Below are 21963 nucleotides of genomic sequence, written 5' to 3'. Positions count from 1 at the left end.
GTCTGGCCTCTGTCTGTGTTCGCTGAGTATGACATCGGTAAAGGGATGGCATTGCCTGTGGAAGAAAATGAATCTACAGGAAGATTTCCAGGAGTTCCATCTGAGATTTCAAAGCTTCCTGACGCTTCAGGGGTTGGATTGGACAACTGGATGGGTTCTGCCCAATAGACTCGCCCTTCAGTATCAAGCTGCTGAAAAAAGTCATCTAAATCTATATTCTCATTGTCAGAGTCATCTACTGAGGTTTCAAATACCAGATCTAAGTTCTCAATTGCAATGAGATTATTGGGTTTTACTTCATCTCCACTGTGTGCCTGTGCAACTTGATTGTGTAAGCGTATGTAACTCCCGGGTGATTCACTTTCTTTACCAGCAACGTGTTTTTGATAGAGTTTTCTAATATCGTTGTGTTTTGTCTTTGCTGACATGTCATCATGCACAGTAGAGGAGTTGACCAGTGTATCCATTTCTGACTGGCTTTCTACTTCAGAAGGTGAAGGTGCAGAACCTTCTGACAGATTAGCGGGAGTTTCTGTGTCTGAGATGTAAACGACAGCTTCTTGAGAAAGTTGGGGACCGTGTCCCTCACTTTTTTCCTGTTGTTTTTCATTCCTCTGAAATTTTTCCAACAGTATATCATTCATCTTGGCATTTGTACCATTTTGGATCTGACAGGATAGAGCAAGATCATTGTTATCATTGTGAGAATGCTGTCTGTTCTCTGGGGGTAAGACTGCACTATGCTGTCCAGAGACAACTTGCTCTGACTGGTCTGAAATTTCTCCTGAAGCTGGGTCTATGAGGTCATTTTGATGATGTGATTGTGATGACACATCAGGCTGACAAACTGGGATGTAAAGTTTATAAGAAAGGGAGGAAGGTGTGGGAAAACCTTCCTCTAATTTTGAGAAGTCCAAAACAGGTGGTGCTGATGGATTAGCTTTGTCCAAATGAAAAGAGAGCAAAGGGAGACTTTCATCCTCTTCCTTTTGTGTATCAGCAGTTGGCTTTGAAAAACTTATTCCATCAGAATCTAGAAAAAAAGATTTGTTTTTGTTGCTTTCGGGAGTTTGTGAGATTAACTTGAGTAATTTGGGAGAGACCAAAGTGGGTGGAGAACAGATCTCTCTGTTAGCAGAGTGAGGTAAAGGAGGAGAAGTGGGATGCTGAGACGATATAGGACCAGAAGAAAAACTTTTTATTGAAGCGGGTGGAGACTGATCCGGATTTGGTACTGTTTCAGTGTTTGCAATTTGCAGGTCACAACTTGAGAGAGGCAGTGAGGCAGAAGCTATGGAAGAGCTCGAGTCTATAGTAGAATCTGGTGAAGGGCAGGGTGAGGAAGGGAGATATTTATTAAAACCACAAGAGGTCATTGTTGAGGCAGGGATGGGAGATTTGTCAGTATGAGGAGAAAAAGCAGAAGACTCTGGTTTCTCACTGTCCTGATTGTCACCACTCATTTCTGAAAACCCTGAGCGAGCCTGAAATCAAACAGGAAATACAGTCAAACATCTGAACATTCAAATGCTCTAAATATCCTAAATAGCAACTTAGTATACTCTACGATCTAGTGTCAGTGTTATGAATTAGGGTAGTGCGCTGCATTTCAATAAACTTGACAGACTGTGAGAAAAGTGAGACTGCATTGACAAGAGAAGAGACCTTGATGATTTCAGATCCTGGTGATGCCAAATGAGGGACCAGTGGTATAAAGGGTTCTTCTAGAAAGCCACTGCTGTCTGACTGGCAGCTGTTGGTCCGCATTACACCTCTCACTGCTCAAACAAATGAAGGAGGAATGAGAAGACAAAGAGAAAGAGGACATGGAATTATATCCACAACTTATCAAAGTCTCTGGTATTTGTCTCAACACTGGAATTTAAAAAGTTTTAAAAACATGTTGTGGGAAATCTGTTTTTTATTCCAAACTTTCTAGAGGTCTATTGTTCCCAGGCCAGCTAATAAAAACAATCTCTCCAGCATGTCCAGTGCCTGCCCCAGGATCAGACACCCTTCAGAGAAAGACATTTGCATACATAGTCTCATTCTTTCCATCAGCTCCCACAGCTCAGGGTCATAGGATGAACCGAGATCAGTCAACTCTTGCTAGTTGAATTGCTGCGATAATTGTATGGAGCTGAATATAATGGATTTAATTGTTTTTAACCCTTGTTCATTGTAGCTTTTTGTGTGTTTTTTGTGTGCACTGTTTTTTATAAGATTGTGACCTCACAAACTTTGAGTTTTTTGCAGGTTTCCTCCAGATTGGTCGAATCCATGTATATCCATGATATTTGGTACTTTGAACATATGTGCATGTCAAAACCCCCGGTCCCCAACAGCTTTTCCCTTGCAGCAAATGACAGCAGCAACATTATTCTCTTGCGCCTTGTGGAGAGACCCTTAGCTTTGCTTGGCCTTGTGTCTGTGAGCTGGTTTCTTGCTAGTAGTTCTTGTGCTTAACTTACTCATTGTGTATATACACAGATCACTGAAATGTAAGAGCTGAACTGCTTTTTTGCTCTGAACACTTGTTCTCCTGTTGTTCATCTAGGGAGTTAGGTTTAGCATATGCCTTCTGTTTGTTTAGTTTTTTGCTTGTTTTTTTGTCACATAGGAATAAGGTAGCACAGCTCCTTGAAAGATAGCCGCTTTTGATTGTTGTTTTGGCATTGGTTCATCCTGGAGTCAGTTACTGGTATTGCTTGTGACCAAGTATGTATTAATAAACAATGTCTTTGACAGAAAATTACTGGTTAGACTCCACCTGTTTTGTGACCACAGTAGGGACTCTCTTTGAAGTTTATACATTCCCAGTGATGTGCAAGATGTCCTACTTATCCTTGGTCTTTGCTTCCTTCCAGGAAGGCATTTTAGTGCGAATCGGGAGATTCTCAAAGTATTCCCTTCACTGCCCTACCTTATATAAATGCCCTTAAGCTAAACATAATGTTTATTATAGACAAACTGAAAGAATCACAAAGGTTCAACAATAAAGACGAGACTCTGTACTCTCAGGATTTAGATTAGGCAAGCTGTTCCTCCCAATCACATCCCTCCAGTAGTCCAATCACACCGAAGTCGCCCAGTTTGACAATGGATGCCCCAGACCACTTTGATCTTGTAGTAGAAAATGAAAAACAGGAACTTTTCTGTCATTTAATTGTTTATTGCTTAATTACTTTGTGTAGTATGAATGGCCATAGGGTGAATTTTTATCAGTAGGAAATGCTGTGAAACCTAGCAGATCAAACATGTTAAGAAATATTATTATTATTATTATTATTATTATTATTATTATTATTAATGCTCAATACTGAACTGAGACTTATTTTTATGCATTTACTACTAAGCTTAAATCCAAGCTCTCCCATCTATCCTGCTCTCAAACCCTTGCTGTTTTAGTCAGATGTAGTCCAGTTTATTGTCCAGTGAGCAGACCACACAGTGGGAATTTAGGGACTGCTGCATCTTTGTTTTTACAGAGATGCAGCATGCAGCATTTTACAGAAGCATGGCTCAGTGACAGAGCTCCAGACACCACCATTCAGCTACACGGGCTCATTTCATTTCGTGCAGACAGAAATGCAGCTCTGGTGGTGGCTTGTGTGTCTACATAAACTTGGAATGGTGCAAGAACTCTGTGCTTGTTTCTTACTACTGCTCTTTGTTGGTAGAGTTTAGGACTGTTAGATGCAGACCTTTTTAACTTTCCTCGGGAATTCACTGCGGTGTTCATTACAGCAGTGTAAATGCCACCCAGCACTAACGCTAAGGGGGCGAGCTGCAGAACTCACACCCGATGGACTGTTTATTATCGCCAGAGATTTCAACCACTCAAATCTCAAGTCACTGCTTCTGAAATTGCATCAACACGTGGACTTTGCGGTGAGGGGAAAAAATGGGCTGGATCTTGTTTATACAAACATTTCAGCATGTAGAGAGCAAAGTCTCGCCCCCACCTCAGATACTCAGACCACTTGTTATGCTATTTACAGCATGCAGACCGCTCGTCAGACGCTGGAAACCAGTTCTGAACAGATGAAACTTGGCCTGCAGGAGCTCTCTCTGCTTTTCAGGACTGTTTTGAGCACAGTGACTGGGACATGTTCAGGGAAGCTCTATGAAATGGCGACTGCACCAACTTGAAGGAGAACACATCATCTGTGTGCTCAGCCCAATGCTGTTCACTCTACTGACTCACGACTGTGCAGCGATGCACAGTTCAAACCACATCATCAAGTTCACCAATGACATGACTGTGGTGGGTCTCATCAGCAAGAATGACGAGTCAGCATACAGAAAGGAGGTGCAACAGCTAACGGACTGGTGTAGAGTCAACAACCTGTCTCTGAATGTGGACAAAAGAGATAATTGTTGACTTTAGGAGAGCATGGAGAGATCACTGTCCACTGAACATCGATGGATCCTCTGTGGAGGTGGTCAAGAGCACCAAATTCCTTGGTGTCCACCTGGCGGAGAACCTCTCCTGGTCCCTCAATACCAGCTCCATGACTAAGAAGGCCCAACAGCATCTCTACTTCTTGCAGAAGCTGAGAAAAGCCCATCTCCCTCCATCCATTCTCACTATGTTCTACAGAGGGACTATCGAGAGCATCCATACCATACCAGCAGCATCACTGTCTGGTATGGTAACTGCACCGTATCCGATCGCAATACCCTACAACAGACAGTGAGAACAGCTGAGAAGATCGTTGGAGCCTCTCTTCCCTCCATCACAGACACTTATGGCACCCACTGCATCTGCAAAGCCACCAGCATTGTGGAGGACCCCACATACCCCTCACATACACTCTTCATCTTGCTGCCTTCAGGCAAGAGGTACCGGACCATTCGGGCCCTCACTGCCAGACTGTGAAACAGTTTCTTTCCCCAAGCCGCCAGACTCCTGAACACTCAGTGACTGGACCGACACACACACACCTTCATACACCAAGTTACTTTTTGCACATTTCTATTGCACTATTGTGTCAGCACTGTCTTGTCTCTGTATTGTTCTGTTCTGTCTACTGTTGCACTGTCTTTGTTTTGTTTTTGTGCAATCTTTGCACATTGCACTTTATGTAGCACCATGGTCTTGGAGTAACGTCGTCTCTGTACTGTACCACTATGCATGGTTGGAATGACAATAAAGCCACTTGACTTAACTTAATGGGAGAACATACATGAGGTTTAAGCCTTGGACAAGTTTGAAACATTATGTCCTCCACAATAAAAGTGGCTGAAAATAAACACCGGTATCACTTCATCCAGTTCCTAATTTTATAAATTCTGCACTCCGCTTTGCAGTCTCCAATATCATTGAGCTGCAGCCAGATGCTGCTCATTTTACATTTTTCACTCAGTTCTCCACTTTTTTCTTGACATGCTTGCATTTAAATCCGGCTCCCCGTCTCTTTGTGCACCTGGCCTGTACCACTACACTTGCTGTCTTCGGAAGGTCTGCCTTGGCATATGAAATTATCTCGTGGGCCGGATATGATTGTATCACAGATAAAGCAGGTCAAGTCCAAGGAATTTTTTTTGGTTGTGCAAAGATCTTGTAGAAGTTCCTCTTAGTGCTGCTTAGTGCTTGTTTAATCTTTAGACCATTGAAAATGTAGTAAGTCTAATAGCTTTTCCAGGAAGAAAAAAGCATGAAAGTTAAGTTGGAAACTGAAACAACCCATGTAGCATTTTTGTTTTTTTTTTGTTTTTTTTTGCCTGTCCCGTTTGGCTCTTTTGCCATCAGAATTATTGTCTAAAGGCAAAGAAAGATGCCCAACGGATTTACTTTACCAAATTGACCATCCCAGCCTTGCCATAATGGTCCATTTGATTCACCTTTTATTGTTTATTTTATTTTCACTTGCTGTATACGGGACAGACTTGACTGGAGAAAGAAGGAGAGAAAGAAAGAGGGAAAGAGAAACAGCTGAGAAGAGGGACGGGGGAGAAGGGCAAAAAACAAAAACCAACAGAATGAGCAGAAAAAATAAATAAATAAATAAAAAAACAAAAAAAGGAAAAAAAATGCATATATCGATCACCTGGATCACCTGTTGAGAAAGAAAAAAGAAAACAAGCAAAAAGGAACAAGAGTAATAGAATAAACAACATCACAATGATATATGGGAATATGACAGTAAATATTAAATATTAAACATTATTGTGCAGCACATAAGATCAACAGAACACAGTGTGCTTTGAGGTAGGAGCCAAAAAGGGTGTAGTTTGTGGGTGTGATCACCCGTGTGTACACCTGTGATCATGGACGCGCTTGGTTTTTGTTTTTTAAAAGGTTCCTTCATGTAATGATCTGCTAGAGGGTGTGGGGGGGCCACAGCCCCGTCCTCCAGGGCATGAAGCAGGTATGGAGGAGATCAAAACTCCAGACATCCAGAGGCCCCCAGAACACAAGAGACCAAGGAAGACCAACAGAGGGGCAGCCGCGCCACTGTCCCAGAAAGAGCTGAGGAGAGTCCCAGATGAGGGTTTACCCAGCAGCCGCGGAGCAGAAGCCAGGGGGAGTTGCAGTGACGCGCCCGTGTGCTCCGCCGGCAGCCAGCTGTGCCTGAGTGACCGAGCCCCAGGCCGAGAGGCCGGGGGCACCCCACCTCCGAAGTGGCCTGAGCGAGCCCCAGGCTCCAGGCCCCGATAAGCGGCCGCCAAGGAGTGAGCTGGCGTGTACCTGGACGCCCATCCCCAGACACAAAGAACCACCAACGCACCGATGTCTGAGGGGGTCCGCCACTGGCAGGGGAAGTGGTGGTGGGGGGAGATAGGCCTCCAAACCTTGGAGGGCCTGAGATGTCCCCAGAGAGATGGCGTCTGATACCCAACCTGACATATAGACACAGACATACAGGCACACACAGATACAAACATCCATTCCCACCCTCATGCTCTCATATGCACTTACTCCACACTCAACCAACGTGGAGACAGACATAAAGAGACGCTGTACACACGATCACACTCCCCAAGCGTACTCTACGAACCGGGTCTAGGTACCCTTGCCCCTGGAGGGGGGAACTGCACCCAGACCCAGGTGGTGTTACCCTTTTCCCTGCGGTGGGGAGAGGCAGACCGCCCCGACTCCGCAGCAGCAGGGAGGCCCCACACTCCAGACCGCAGTCGGACGGCCAACTCCTCCTCCTAGCCCCCCCGCTCCAGCAGGTCGCAGAGAACGGGCGTGAGAGAAGACTCCAAACCTCCCTCCACCCGCTCATTGTAGTGTTGATGCATGTGTGTTCTAAGGTGCATTTAAAACCCAGGAGGGCATGGAGCTACCTGCCAGAGAGCAGCAGGTAAGCGCATGGTCCCTCCTGCTAGCCCTCAATGTCTACGTGTATTTAAAATTGAGAGGTGAGCAACGACGCCAGGGGTGGGGTGTACACCCTGATGGTAACTTGGATTCCGTGTAGCGTGCCCACCCCCAAGATTCTATATCCCCGCCAGGGAAAGGGGGCCCAGGCCCATCCAGACCGGGGACCAGTGCAGCAGCGCCTCCCGGCCCCACAGAGCCCGGGACAGTCCACCCAACCCCACCACAGAGAAAACTGCACCCACCCCACCATCCATTCATCTTCCAGACTACATAAGACAATAAACGCCCAGGCTGAGATCTTCCTCCACCTCTCCTGTATCTCCCCTTCCTGCAGAGAGAGTTCCTGAAGAGAGGAAAGCTCCTGCAAGATGTGACAATCTCCCCCACCAGTTGAAGAGCCCCCCAGGTGGCTCGATGCACCGGCGGCACCCCGCGCCAGGGCTGGGCCCCCATGCACCCGCCCGCCCACAACCCCGGCAACACACCAACCAGGACCCAAGCCCCCGAGGCCCGGCCAGGGCCCCAGCCCAGAGACGGAGCGCCCCCAGAACCTCACGCCCATCCCGGACCCACCCAGGGGCAGCCAGGCTACCAGGTCAGTAACCCACGTCCATCAGCACAGACCCTCCCCTAGCCCCGCTGCACGCAGCCACGAGGAAACAGTCACCTGAGAGCCAACAGAGCCCCTAACCGGACATGACCGCTACCCCGGGTTGAGCCCCCCAAGGAAGATGCCTCCGGGGAACCCCCCGACGCCCTAAGCCTGTCCCTACCCCCACACCAATCACAACAGTGAAGGCGGGACCAAACTATGACCCCCCCACCCCCACTAGGTGATGGAGCTGATCAAAGGAGCCCAGAGCAATTGATCTGATGTGGTGGCAGAGGCTGTGTCAAGACTAATGTAATCTAATAGATAATTTCTATATTGGTTAGAATTAAGATTATTTTTATTTTTCCAGTTCATGAGGACTGTTTTCTTGGCTATGCATAGGGCAGTGAAAACCATATGGGCTATATTCTTTTCTGAAGTGACATTATCTAAGCTGCCCAACAAACACACTAAGGGGGAAGTTGGAATGTTACATTTCAGACACTTTGATAAGTCTTCACATATCTCACGCCAAAACTTCTGAACTGGTGGACAGAACCAAAGAGCGTGGATATAATTGTCTGGTGAATTGGTTTGGCAGTGTGAGCAGTTGTTGGTAGACGTAAAGCCCATCTTGAACATCCGATGACCTGTATAGTGCACTCTAACCCATGTAGCATTTACCATATAGGTCTATAAATGGACAACATCTCAAGCTCTTCAGTGTAGGTTCAAGTATAAGTCAAGTGTATTTGAAGTATAGTATGGTCAAGTGTATGCTTTTTAAGCAAAAGCTTAATTAGATGTACCTAAAACACAACTGTGTAAATATTAAACATGCTCTGGTCTCTGCACTTGAGGGTGCAAGAGAGCAATGCAATAAAATTCCCTCAATCACATATTAATGCTGCAATTACAACATGATGTAATACTTGGTTTGACAGCAATGATCCAAATATGAAAATGACCAAAGCCTGTAAGGACTTTGCATCTCTGGATCATGGTAGACTCTTCCATGATGGTAAAACTGCATGCAAATAATGTAATTTTGCTCTGTTTATGTCCATGAATTACATACCTACAAAGAATCCCAGATGTTTCATGTATGAGGAAGTTTTTATCCTTTTATAATTGGGACTGAATAAAAAATAGTGAGTGAATAAAAAACAGCAAAGAATGAGAAGGTATGCAGAGATTTAACAGATCATGTAGCACCTGAATGAAGCATCCACTTTGTCCTCTTTCCATGTTACTTCTATGAAGAGAAAACTTTGCTGATATTTCTTTAATTGCTACAGTCTTGTTACTTTGTAATTGTACAGTTTTACTAACCAAAGTTTTCTGCTCCTCCCACGTAGCTCACTGCAACACTGCTTTCATCAAAGCTCTGTATCTAGAATGAGATATGAAATATAATGTGTATGATTAGTAAAACTCACAGGAAGTCAACACAGAAGGAAAAATATTAGATATACAGGGTGGGCCATTTATACGGATACACCGTAATAACATGGGAATGGTTGGTGATGTTAAAGTCCTGTTTGTGGCACATTAGTAGATGCGAGGGGGCAAACTCCTCAAGGTGGGTGGTGACCATGGTGACCATTTAGAAGTCGGCCATCTTGGATACAATAGGAAGAGGGCCATGTGACACATCAAACTTATTGGTAATGTCACAAGAAAAACAATGGTGTGAAAAACCTAATTAAATTGCACAACACTTTTTTAAGCAATTATTTAAAAAAAATACCAGATGTAGCATAAATGATACAAATGAAATATATGGAAATTAATATGTAATTAATTTTGTAAACAAAATTGTTCACTAAACTCTCTATTTTAAAAAAAACTGTCCATTGTTTTCATATTTCAGGTTTTAAGGGCTTCTCTGTTCTATAACAGACTTCAACTTGCCTCCTCCATTTCAAACGATTCCCTGATCTGTCCTTGGCTCTTCTTCCTCTGTAAGAAAGATTTAGCTGCCAAGGGGTGACCTTCTCTCAGGGGTGCAGATTTGAGCGCTCCCTCCTGGGATAGTAAATAAACCAAGGGATGTTGGGATTGAAGGTCTGGATCATTTCCTTGTTCCTCTGCCAAAGTACTCAGAGACGCAGTCTCTAGAGAGCCTGGTTTAACTCTTTTTAAGCAGACGTTTTTGTCTCTAGGGCTGGATGTGGGTTGCTGTGACTCAGATGCAGGAACACAGTTGGCAGCAGGTATAGTCAGGCCATGGGTTTTATTCCTGTGTATTTGGCCAAGTGACTTTTTTGATGCTCGTCTGAACAGCATGCTCATGCGCCTTCTCCTCTCCTGGGCCTCAGGAGGCAGGTCTTTTCCTTGTGTTGCTTTCAGTGGAGAGGAGGAAGATCCTATAAAGCTGGAGAATGCTGTAGTGACCTGCTGTAGAACCTCAAGTTGTCTAAACCGATCTGAGATAGGAAGAAAAAAAGTCTTGTTTTCAGAAATATGGACTTGATTATACAACGTACAGCATCACGAAAACAATGTCTCTCCATTGTTTGTGTATTTGTAGCACAGATTTAGTATTCCTTGTGTGTGCTGAAGTCTGATGCCTTCAAAATACTTTTGAAAACAGGCTTTTGTTTGTTTTTTCACTTCTATCAACAATCTGAGTTTGATGGGGGCTTGACTGTGAACCAGATCTCATCAGCCTCCATTAGTGTGGACCTCACTGATGACAGTATGAAAGCAAATATTTGTCACCAGATGTCAATATTTTATATAAGAAACAAGGAATCAGTTGGACTCACTGCTGACGTCTGGGTTCTCCAGGTCCAGACGGTTTTTCTGAGCCTCTAGAAACACTTGGAGATTTATTCCTCTTGCATGAGACTGATAATTAATGAATCGTGCCGGAATGCGTCCAGAGAGGTCAGGCTCATCACAGCCAAAGCCCAGGTCCAAGAGAATCTCTTCTGGGTCGTCGTTCCATAGGTTAAGTACATCCATCACACTGCAAGTATGAGAAGGTATAATTGCTCAGAACCGATTCAAATAGTTCCAGTTGTATAGTTCTGTTGTGTGTCGGTCAGTGTTTAACCTGAGTGGTCCAGAGTGACCTGAAGTTGCTGAGCTAAAGCTGTTCCACCTACTAAGGGCTGGACCTGAGCTGCTCCACCTGTATGATACAATCAAAGCACGAGGTTTTATTTGATTTAATGCATTTATATATAAATCGAGGATACTTAACAGTATTTTAAAATATTAGATTTGAACTTATAAACTAGTTTCATGATTTCAATTTGCCATGAAACGGCTGTGTGCAGGCAGGAGAGTCCCAAACGCAAACTGACTGAGGCAGAAACACAGCTTTATTTGCGGACACAAGGAAGTACGAAACTAAACTAGACTGGGTAGCTCTAAGAAATAATGCCTACGAGGAAACACTGGGACCACACAGCATGAGGGAGGGCACGACACAGGACTGAGGGAAGCGCTGACCTAAATACACAGAGGGATAACAAGGAGGTGAGAACACACGAGGAACACAGCTGACATGAAAAACATAACGAGACAGGGGAGGCTGGACTGAACAGAATGACATGAAAACACAGCACCTTCAAAATAAAACAGGAAACATGATGTGGGAGTGGAGGAGAGCACGAGAGAGAGCACGGACATGACGCGCTGCAGAAACATGGAAAACATGACAGAGTAAAACACAAAGGGAAACACGACACAAGAACTCACACCACAATAAAAACAGACACACACACGTCGCTGTGTCCTCAGTTCAAAAGCCACCGTTTGTGTCGAATCTTTACTTTGAACATGTGAGAATAGTATAACAAGAACAACACGAGAGGAAAAAGTGACAAACAATCAAAGCAGAACAAAAGGAAAACAAACAATAATAATAAATAACTTACATGCAGGAAGAAGCCTATGCTTATTTAATCCCACCCCCCTTTCCACTATAACTCATAGTCTGCACTTTACTTCCTGTTTATGCTCAGTCCATCACAAATTCTTCATTAATATTCTTTCTTTCTTTATTATTTTTATAACCCCATTAACACATTAAAAAATGTACAAATTTACACATACATATGTATATACTTATATAAACGCACCCACACACACATATACACATTGCTGTTGTGAAAATGGTGATCAAAGCCCCGCCTCCTCCTCGTGCTTTGCAAAAACCACATTCAGGTCCTGCTGGGACGTCTGTCTCCACACAGAGCTGCAATCACTTTTTAGATACAGATACAGGGATGTTCCCTTTTAGAAAACAGAGCATTGTCAACAAGCAGGTTGTTTATTGCTTTATACATAATGTGTGCAGTGAGAAAATGAACCCGATCTGTGAATTTTAGTATTTTTGATTTTAATAGGGGATTTGTATGATCTCTGTGACCAGTTTTATGGATTATCCTTATGGCCCTTTTTTGCAATATGAAGGTTGATGATAGCGAACATTTATAAGCTTTGCCCCAAACCTCTGCACAGTAATGCAGAGATGGTGAAAGCAATGAACAATAGAGACTCTGGAGTGACTTGTGGTCCAGAATGTCTCTTACTTTACTTAATATTGAAACGTTGTGTAAATTATTTATATGAGACTTCCATCTTATTTTATCATCTATTATCACACCAAGAAACTTGTATTTCAGAACTCTTTCAGTCTCCACACCATGAATCAGCAGTTTTACATATTTAGTGACAGTTTGTTTATGTCAAACCTCTTTTTAATTTTGCACATTTCTGAGTCGATCATATCCAGCAGGTCCTTTGGATTCCCTCCCAGAACAAAAAATACTTACAAATAATGCTAATTTTAATATATCAGATACCTTACAAATATAATTTATAATAAATTATTATAGATAATGAACATTTTTTGACCCAGTACAGAGCCTTGTGGAACACCGCATGTGATGTCCAAGCATGATGAAGAATAGTCACCCAGCTTCACAAATTGTTTCCTGTCACCCAGTGCAGTACAATCCCCCTGATCCCGTACTATTTACCGTTTATTGATTAAGACATGACTGATTGTGTCAATCCAGCTGCATACTGTTTCTGATCTATAGCATTTGTAATCTCCTCGATTGACTCAGTTAATGCCAGTGATATTAATCTTTCAATCTGAATCCGTACCAACTGTCAGAGTAATTTATATTTACAGTAACTAAGAATCATCACTGATGATTAGTGGATTAGTGGATCTGCGAAAGCCTATTAACACACTATGATGAACATGGATTTTAGAACAGCATATATTAAATAGACAGACACACCACTTAACCTTTGAATTCAGGTGTTTTCTCCCCCATTGCCATGGGTCTATGAAACCAACCACCAAGCAGTGTGCCTTTAAAACATTTGTGACAGAATGACTTATTGGAGTTTGTTAAACGATACCAAGTGTATACAATTTGTAAGAAATGAGTATAAAAACTACTGTGAACAAAATGATAATCAAGAGGTGTCCCCAAGTGTTACATGGGATGCATCCAAAGCGGTAATGAGAGGAAAATTGATCATGTGGTCCTCGTACAAAAAGAAAGAGAAACAAAGGCAAATTAATGAGTTACTACTTACATTAAAGAATTTAGAGACTAAACACGCCACTGTTGAAGACTCTCAAACATTGGAAGAGATAAATTTAACAAAACGTAAATTAAATGATATATATGACAAACAAGAAGAATTAAAGGCCAGATTTGTTAAGCAAAAGTATTATGATTACGGCCCTAGAGCAAAGAAACTATTAGCCTGGAGAATTAAAAAACAACAAGAAGAAAGAGGAATTTACAGTATAAAAGATGATGAGACACAAAAAATGTGTTACACTGCTAAAGAAATACAAAACTCATTTGAAAACTATTATAAAAACTTATATTCAGAGACACAAAAGGCTGACCCTCTAAACATTCAGAAATTTTTGCACTCTCTGGATTTACCTAATATTGGACGGGAACAAAACAAAAGACTAATGCAACAAATTACTAAACAAGAACTGGATAAAGCCATTGCGAAAACAAAAACAAATAAGATGCCGGGTATGGACGGATTTACATCAGAATATTATAAAACCTTTAGAGAGTTATTATCATCACTATTATTAAAATGTTTTAACTATGTGTTGGAGGGAGGGGAGTCACCAGCATCCTGGAAACAGGCAATCATTTCAGTAACTCCAAAGGTGGGCAAGGACAAAAGGGAATGCAGCTCATATCGACCAATTTCAATTCTGAATATGGATTATAGATTATTCACCTCAATAATAGCAGAAAGGCTTAAAAATATTATACCAGAAATTATTGACGAAGATCAGACAGGATTTCTCAAAAACAGACAGATACAAGACAGTATAAGACGTGCCTTACATTTAATGGATTATATGAATAAATCCCAAACGGAATCAATTGCACTAAGCCTTGATGCAGAAAAGGCGTTTGACTCCGTCCAGTGGGATTATTTATTTTTGGTTATGGAACGGTTTGGTTTCGGAGACCCTTTTATTCAGCTGATTAAAAATTTATATTATTCACCTTCAGCAAGAATAAAAATAAATGGGAGCTTAACTGGAGTAGTGGCCTTGCAGAGGGGATGCAGGCAGGGATGTCCGCTTAGCCCACCCCTGTTTGCTCTATTTATTGAACCACTGGCGCAAGCTATTAGAGAGGATGAACAAATTAAAGGGATATGGATACGGAATATAAAATGGGATTATATGCAGATGATGTTTTGCTGACCCTCACAGACCCAGAAGGAAGCTTACCTAAGTTATGGTTAAAGATGGAAACGTTTGGAGAACTTTCTGGATATAAAATAAATATACAAAAAACACAGGTGATCACATACAATTACGTACCCACAACAAAGATCAAAAGTATGTCTAAATTTAATTGGAATAATAAAATAATTAAATATTTAGGTATTAAGATTCCCAAAACACTGACAGAAATCTATGAAATAAACTACTCACCAATTACAAGGGAATTGAAAGAAAATATTCAAAGGTGGAACCTACTGCCACTTGATCTGTATAATAGGATTGACCTGATTAAAATGAATATACTTCCACCATTGCTTTTCCTTTTTCAATCTATATCGGTACACATACCAGCTAAACAATTTGCGTTATGGAACAGAATGATTTCGGGATTTATATGGAAGGGCCGCAAACCAAGAGTTAGATATATAACCTTGCAACTACCTAAGGAAAGAGGTGGACTCTCCCTCCCAAACTTAGAAAGTTATTTTAAAGCAGCACAATTAAGATATTTAATTTATTGGTGTGATCCAACGTATGAAGCAAAATGGAAATATTTAGAGGTGACACAATTAAAATTACCACTACAGACAATATTAGGAGATAAAAAATTATATTTGGAACAGAAAAATAATTTAAATGAATGGACTAAAACTCCTTTAAAGATATGGTTTGATGAGTGTGAAAGTCTTAAACTAGGAACTGGTCTCAAACAACTCAGATGGGTCTCACATGATAAGGAATTTATCCCTGCACAAATAGATAGACGTTATACAATTTGGTTAACAAGGGTAAAAAAAAATCTATGGCTTCCAAAACTATGGCAATGAATTTGCTCAGCTCGTAACATAAGAAAACTCTAGAAATAAATGAAAAAATAATATCGAACGAGTGCGCTGATATGTCTCGATCAGCTAGCAACCGGAATCCTCTGATTTTTAGCATAAACGGGGGAGGAGATAGCTCAGTAGGTAGAGCGTTCACACCACGATCAATGGCTACCCTGAGATACCCCTGAGCAAGGCACCGTCCCCACACACTGCTCCCCGGGGGCTGGATTGGTGGCTGCCTCACTGAGTGAATGGGTTAAATGCACAGTGTCATTTCCCTACAGGGGATTAATCAAGTATACAAAAAATTACAATAAAATAGAAGTACAGCAGAGCACTGTATGTGAGATAAGATACTGTAACTTATTGCTGTTTAAAAGAGAGTATAAAGTTTAATAAGTCATTTTATTATGAAACCTTTTTCTGTTGAAGAGCTTTTATTTGCATATGCTGTCAGTTATACTTTGTAGAAAGGAAATCAGAATCTGCAAAACTTGATTGGACAGGTTCAAATCTGAATTAGCGACGATGGTGCAGCTCTAGTTTAAAAAGCTTTCATAGATGAAGTCATTCAGTTACATATTCATTAGTAACCAGGTGGTTTGAAGTTGAGAGCCAGAGACAATGACACCTGTCATGTGTGGATTATTGCATTATATTTAATGGCCTAGCTTCTTTCTTACCGATGTTAAATGAAGTGACCTGTAGCTCATCAGAGTGACCAGCTTTTTATCTCGTATCTCCTTCTATATATGTGCGCATGCAACCCAAACCAGAAATCCCATTATATTCTTTAAAGGCTCAAACGCTATGATAGATACCTACATTTAGTGTTATTTTATTTATTATGCTTATTTGTAAACATTCAAGTTACATTAGAGTACAGTGTTTGGGTATTTAAACCATATTAGATCTGATATTTTAAGCTGCCAAAAGCACACAATCTTTTCAGACCTGCTAATCAAGACTAAAAAAGAGAAAGAAAAGAGAAAAGACACGTTTAATTGTGCACTCACATCTTCTGCTGGTCTTTGGTGATCACTGCCCGATTGAGCCTGTTGTCTTTGACCCCTTTGCTCTTGGCTGATTCATATTTATTGTACAGCTGTCAAGCATCCTAATAGCTTTTCCATGATCCTTTTACTTTCTATGCAAACTATGTGCTTTGCAGAGGGGGAGCGTGAGCTCATTTGCCTAGTAAATATTACTTGTAGTTGTGCAACTATATTTGTAGTTTTAGGCGCTGGTATCACTGTAACATGTTTTATTAATTCTAATGAAGCACAGTTTTGAAGTGGCACTCACTCACCACTTAGCTCTGCTTAATATAAGGATGTGTAATATCTTATAGTCTGCTTCAACTGAAAGTTATGTAATATGTGTTTGTAGCAGCCTCTCCCTGGCGCTGAGTTAAACCCTGAAAGTCTTTGCTTCTTTTTTTTTTTAAATTTAATAGTTTTATAGTTTTTAGCAGGTTATAGATCCATCCATCCATTCTCCTTGTCAGGGCTGAGGGGGGCTGGAGCCTGTCCCAGCTAGCATTGGGCGAGAGGCGGGGTACACCCTGCACAGGCTGGCCTAACACAGCGAGACAGACAACCATGCACACCTATGGGCAATTTAGATTCAACACTGCATGTCTTTGGACTGTGGAAGACCCACACATGGGGAGAACATGCAAACTCCACACAGAAACAGCCGGACTCAGAGCCTTCTTGCTGTGAGGCAGCAGAGCTAATTACCATGCCACCATGTCGGTTATAGTCAGATTTGGAAACTCCTCTGAACTATAATAAACATCTTACTGTTGCTATTGTGCACCCTAACATATTGTTCATTGAGAAATTCAATGTTGGCACATACCTCGATTAATTCCCACCTTAAATTTCACCATATTAAATTTGATCCAACCTCTAAAAGCATCATCAATAGTTAGTCCTTGATTTAAAACGATCAGCACTTTCATATTCAAACCACCTTCACTGATAACAACAAACTCATCCGTCTATGCTGGTTGATTATGAGCTATTCTTCTGTAAATACATTTAAGTGGAGCTCTGTGCTGTGTCACAACAGACTCCCTCTGTACTGCTGTCTGTGTGGTTCTGTATGACTGACAGAAACATGGTGAAGAAGAGCGATCTCCTTACCGCAGAAACTCCTGGACCGTCTTCACTCCTTGTTTGGCGTATAAAGACGCTGCGGGGAAGAAAGGTCGTGTTAGCCAAACAGCAAAGCAAATGGAGCATGTGGAGCTATAATGACAGAAACACAGACAGAAACATCAGGAAGGCAGAAACAACACATTTGCTGCTCGTTGAAAGTCGGTACAACCTGTAAAGGTCTGCTGTCAAAGTCCCTGAGCTATATTAGGAAAGTGTTTCTCTGTCCCTCACCCTCCCACCCTTTTTTCTTCTGGAGGATGTTTAAGCTTTGGCACTTGCCCCTGCCTCCCTCTCCCAGACTGGGAGTCCAGAAACAGTCATTTCCATGTGTGTGCTTTGTTGTAATGCTCAGGCCAAAGGTGGTCTGTAGCTCTGTGATCATTATGTCCTCAGCTTCGTTGCTTTGAAGCCTCAGTAAACCCGTTCATGGTGATTTTATGAGCTTAGTTGTTTGTTTAATGTTATACTGAATAAACCATGTTGATGATGATAATTATACGAGTAAGCCAACTTCCTGACCTTTGATTGACAGGTCATCAGCAAATGAGCCACAGACCAAGACAGCAGTGCAAACACACATAGTAAAAAGAAAGTACAGGACATGGGTTTAAAAATCAGTGTGTAATAGAAAACCATGTGTGCAGTCTTACCTCAGATGGGCAACAACACGCTACATATTCCACCGTGTCATTGTTTATCTAACACACATGAAGCCAAAAAGCAGTGTGTGAAAAAAGTCAATACATGATGATGATGTCATTCCTATAGCTTCTCTCAGGTTTCCTCATTTTAAGACTTGGCAGCAAATAAATGACCCTTTTTATATCCTGGTACATCAAATGTCAGATTGGTTTGTGATGACTGTAGTTCATGTTTGTGACTAAACTTGAAAACGGTGAAATCTGTACTCGAAGAAGTCTGTCCTGATTTCTATGAGCTAAACACTGAGATAGTTGTGGTGAAGTGTCAACACAGCAACTCTGTCCTCAGTATAAATACACAAGATATTCTGGCAACTTTCTGCTGGTGTTGAAAGATATACACTGAAAGATTAAGCAGTGACTTATTTTCCTAAACTGCGAGCTCTGTTTGCTTGTAAGGAATCCCTGCTGATGATGTTGCCTTACAAGTCCAGGAAATGACACTATTTACCTTCTACACCCAGCGCCAAGTCATCGTCACTGCTGGGGTTCCTCTGCAGAGGCCCTAAAGGGAAGATACAGCATTGTGAGAACCAGAAAATACTACGGCAGTGTGCATCAACAGTGTCAGGGCCTGTGCAAGATTTACAGACAATCCCAGGAGAAAGTGCTATACAAGCATCCACTTTGGCTTCCTCCCACAGTCCAAAGACATGGAAGGTTAACTGGTGATTTTAATTGGCCATTAATGGGAGGTAGATTAGGTGTTTACAGTAAGAATGTCTTTGATGGTCATTTAGACATTTAGAAAAGTGCAAAAAGTGTAAATGCAGTTTCCATTTTCTGTTTCAGCCAAAGCAGATACACTTAGATGAAAGTATGCCGTTTCACTGACTGGAACATGAAATCACAAAGATGTCTACATCTCTACAGTAAGCATTTTACAGGGCCAGGTCAAAATGGAAAGAATCTTACAATTATATGTTTTCCATGTGGCACTATGAATCACATCACTATTTCTGTCAAGCTCAAAGGTTCATTTTTCCTCCTGAATATAGAGGGTTAATTGTCATTTAAATGTAACTTTTGTTTGAAATTGAACATGGTATATGTAAGTGTACCGTACAACTGAAACTATGTTGCAGTCATCAGGCATAACATCATGACCATGTGCCTAATATTGGGTCCCCCTTCAGCTACACAGACCTGACCCAGTGAGGCATGGACTGACCCCTGAAGGTGTGCAGAGGTATCTGATGCTAACATGTTAGCAACAGATCCTTTCAGTCCTGTGAATTGTGGGCTGTAGCCTCCATGGATTGAGGCTCATTTCTGCTTTGTGGCAGGGCACAGTGACCTGCTGAATACAGGAATACAGTTTCCATGGAATAGTGCAACAATGCTCAGGTAAGTGGTACGTGGCAAAGAAACCTCCACATGGATGGTTGAAGCCAAGGACTCCCAGCCACACATAAACATCACACTGACTCCACCAGCTAGTTGTCTTCCCATAGTGCATCCTGGTGCCATGTCTTTTACAAACGTTTCCACGAAAAGAAAAAGTGTTTCATCAGATGAGGTCACCTTCTGTCTTTCATCAGTTTGAGCTGCTATAGTAACTTGTCCGTTGTGTACGGACCAGCCTTTGCTCTTTAATTAGTCTTGGCTAATTAAATGACCCTTTTGCTTGTTCACCACTGTTCCTTCCTTGTAGCACTTTTGAACAGTACGACAGTGTGCGCAGTATCTTTGTGTTCCTAGGACAGAGATCTCAGATGTCATTACTGAGATCTGCTGGAGCCGCTCACCCAGTTTGGGAGTCCCTGCCCAGAGTGCTCTGATTACCACAGGGACCACTATTGCCACTGTTACTCTCAACCTCTTCTCAAGATCCTCTCTCAGACCTTGGTATTTCTTGAGTTCCTTGTCTTCCTTCTCCCTGATCTTGCTATCACCATGTATAGCTACATCTATGATTACGACCTTCCTTCTCTGCTTGTCGGCCACCACTATGTCTGGTTGGTTAGCCATTAGCACTTTGTCCGTCTGTATCTGAAAGTCCCATGGGAGCTTAGCTTGGTTATTCTCAACCACCCCTGGGGACGTATCTCCTTTGGACCGCAGGTCTTCCAGACCAAAACCACCACAAATGTTACTGGAAACTATGCCAGCCACTTGGTTATGCTGTTGCATGTATACCATGCCTTCTAGCATATTTTTCATTCACTTTTTGTTCACTTTCATTTAATAATAATAATAATAATAATAATAATAATAATAATAATAATAATAATAATAATAATGAAGAAGATCTTTGTCTATTACTTTTCCCTTTCACACATTAGATGCTAAGCTAATGGGCCAAAAGCAGCACAGACATGAACAAACCATCTGTTTGTCACTGACAGAACAGCACATTGATTTGAGATCTGTAACGCCATGTTAAAATACATGGTTCCAGCGCAGGTACGTAGAAATGTTCAAGAAACATGTGTTTATTCATGATTGTTGAATAATAATGGCACAAATGACCAGTCACCAGTGTTTTTATTCTCTTAAAGTTATATTTTCTTCTCTAGATATTGTAGCCCAAACTCATCATTCTGTAAAATCCACAGAATCACTGTGAGTGACTTGTTATAGTCAAACAGAGAATAGTGTGGGGTTCTTTTGATTTAAACACGTGTAACAAAGAAGCAACAGTGCCTTGAATTACAGACACAATAGCGAGCTGGATGTTTTTCTTCAGGGAGCCGGAGCGGGAAAGAGGCATAAGGACTATTTGTTGTTCCCATGGTGTTCTCAACCACTATTTGCATGCTGTTTGAATAGGCTTGCCTCAGGATGGGGTGAGGCAAGAAGGCTTACATAATTCATACTGCTCCACAACAACATGCATAAATGTGTGCATGTTGTTGGAACAGCTTTTAATTTCCAAAGCACCAGATTTTCAGTTTTAGTTCAAATGTAGTTATAGTCTTCAGTAAAAAGCATAATGATGACTGTGGCAGCCGTTTTGGATAAAAACAACTCATTAAAACATTAAACAGCACATGATGTTGAGACTGGATCATCTAAAATAGACTGTATAAAAAACGTACAGCAGGAACAACATCTATTGATCAGACAGCTTCGTCTATCAAGGATTTGCAGCGTCTACTCTACAGGATAGAATAACCAACATTTTCTGCTCGTATTTGCAGGCGGAGCTCTCTGCCTCATTTAAAAGGGCTCTAGATGACTACAGAAACAACCGAATCCAAACAGACAAAGTACTCACCACTCTGTAGCACAAACTAACACAAAGAATAAAACAATATACAGCTGAGGCGGAGTGAAGGCGTGAAAGAGCTTACAGGCAAAAGAGAAACAGAAGGATTCCCATTGTTCGTACCTGCGTCTTCCTGCAGTGGCTCTTGCTTTGCATCTTCCCTGCAAACACAGGTCACATTTTATGAGAAGGAGGAACAGAGTACTCACACACAGAGGTAAGTTTCCATCACTTCTGAGATCATTACGCTGAGTCGGGATGGGGATACGTTTACTATCACCACCTGCCATATTCTAAACATGCTCTTAAAATATCCCTGCAGCTCGTCTTCATGCTAAAAATAAACTATTTATATTTTTATTTCATTCATAAAATAAAGCCAA

General features: G+C 41.7%; 1 protein-coding gene across 1 annotated transcript; it reads right to left on the bottom strand.

Annotated features, from left to right (window-relative positions):
• Window positions 1–636: 636 nt before the first annotated feature.
• On the bottom strand, window positions 637–20511 carry LOC308385906 (protein ITPRID2-like; the record flags this gene model as incomplete). Its single annotated transcript, XM_080865098.1, has 10 exons — window positions 637–668; window positions 1061–1484; window positions 1666–1778; window positions 9258–9318; window positions 9840–10354; window positions 10697–10899; window positions 10987–11064; window positions 17654–17702; window positions 18821–18874; window positions 20118–20511. 10 exons carry the CDS (start codon window positions 20509–20511, stop codon window positions 637–639), a joined length of 1923 nt encoding a protein of 640 aa, XP_080721224.1.
• Between the last annotated feature and the right edge of the window lie 1452 nt (window positions 20512–21963).

The sequence above is a fragment of the Rhamphochromis sp. 'chilingali' genome (genome assembly GCF_963969265.1).
Source record: "Rhamphochromis sp. 'chilingali' genome assembly, chromosome: 18".
In the NCBI taxonomy this organism is placed as follows: domain Eukaryota; kingdom Metazoa; phylum Chordata; class Actinopteri; order Cichliformes; family Cichlidae; genus Rhamphochromis; species Rhamphochromis sp. 'chilingali'.
This window is presented reverse-complemented; position numbering and strand designations above follow the sequence as displayed.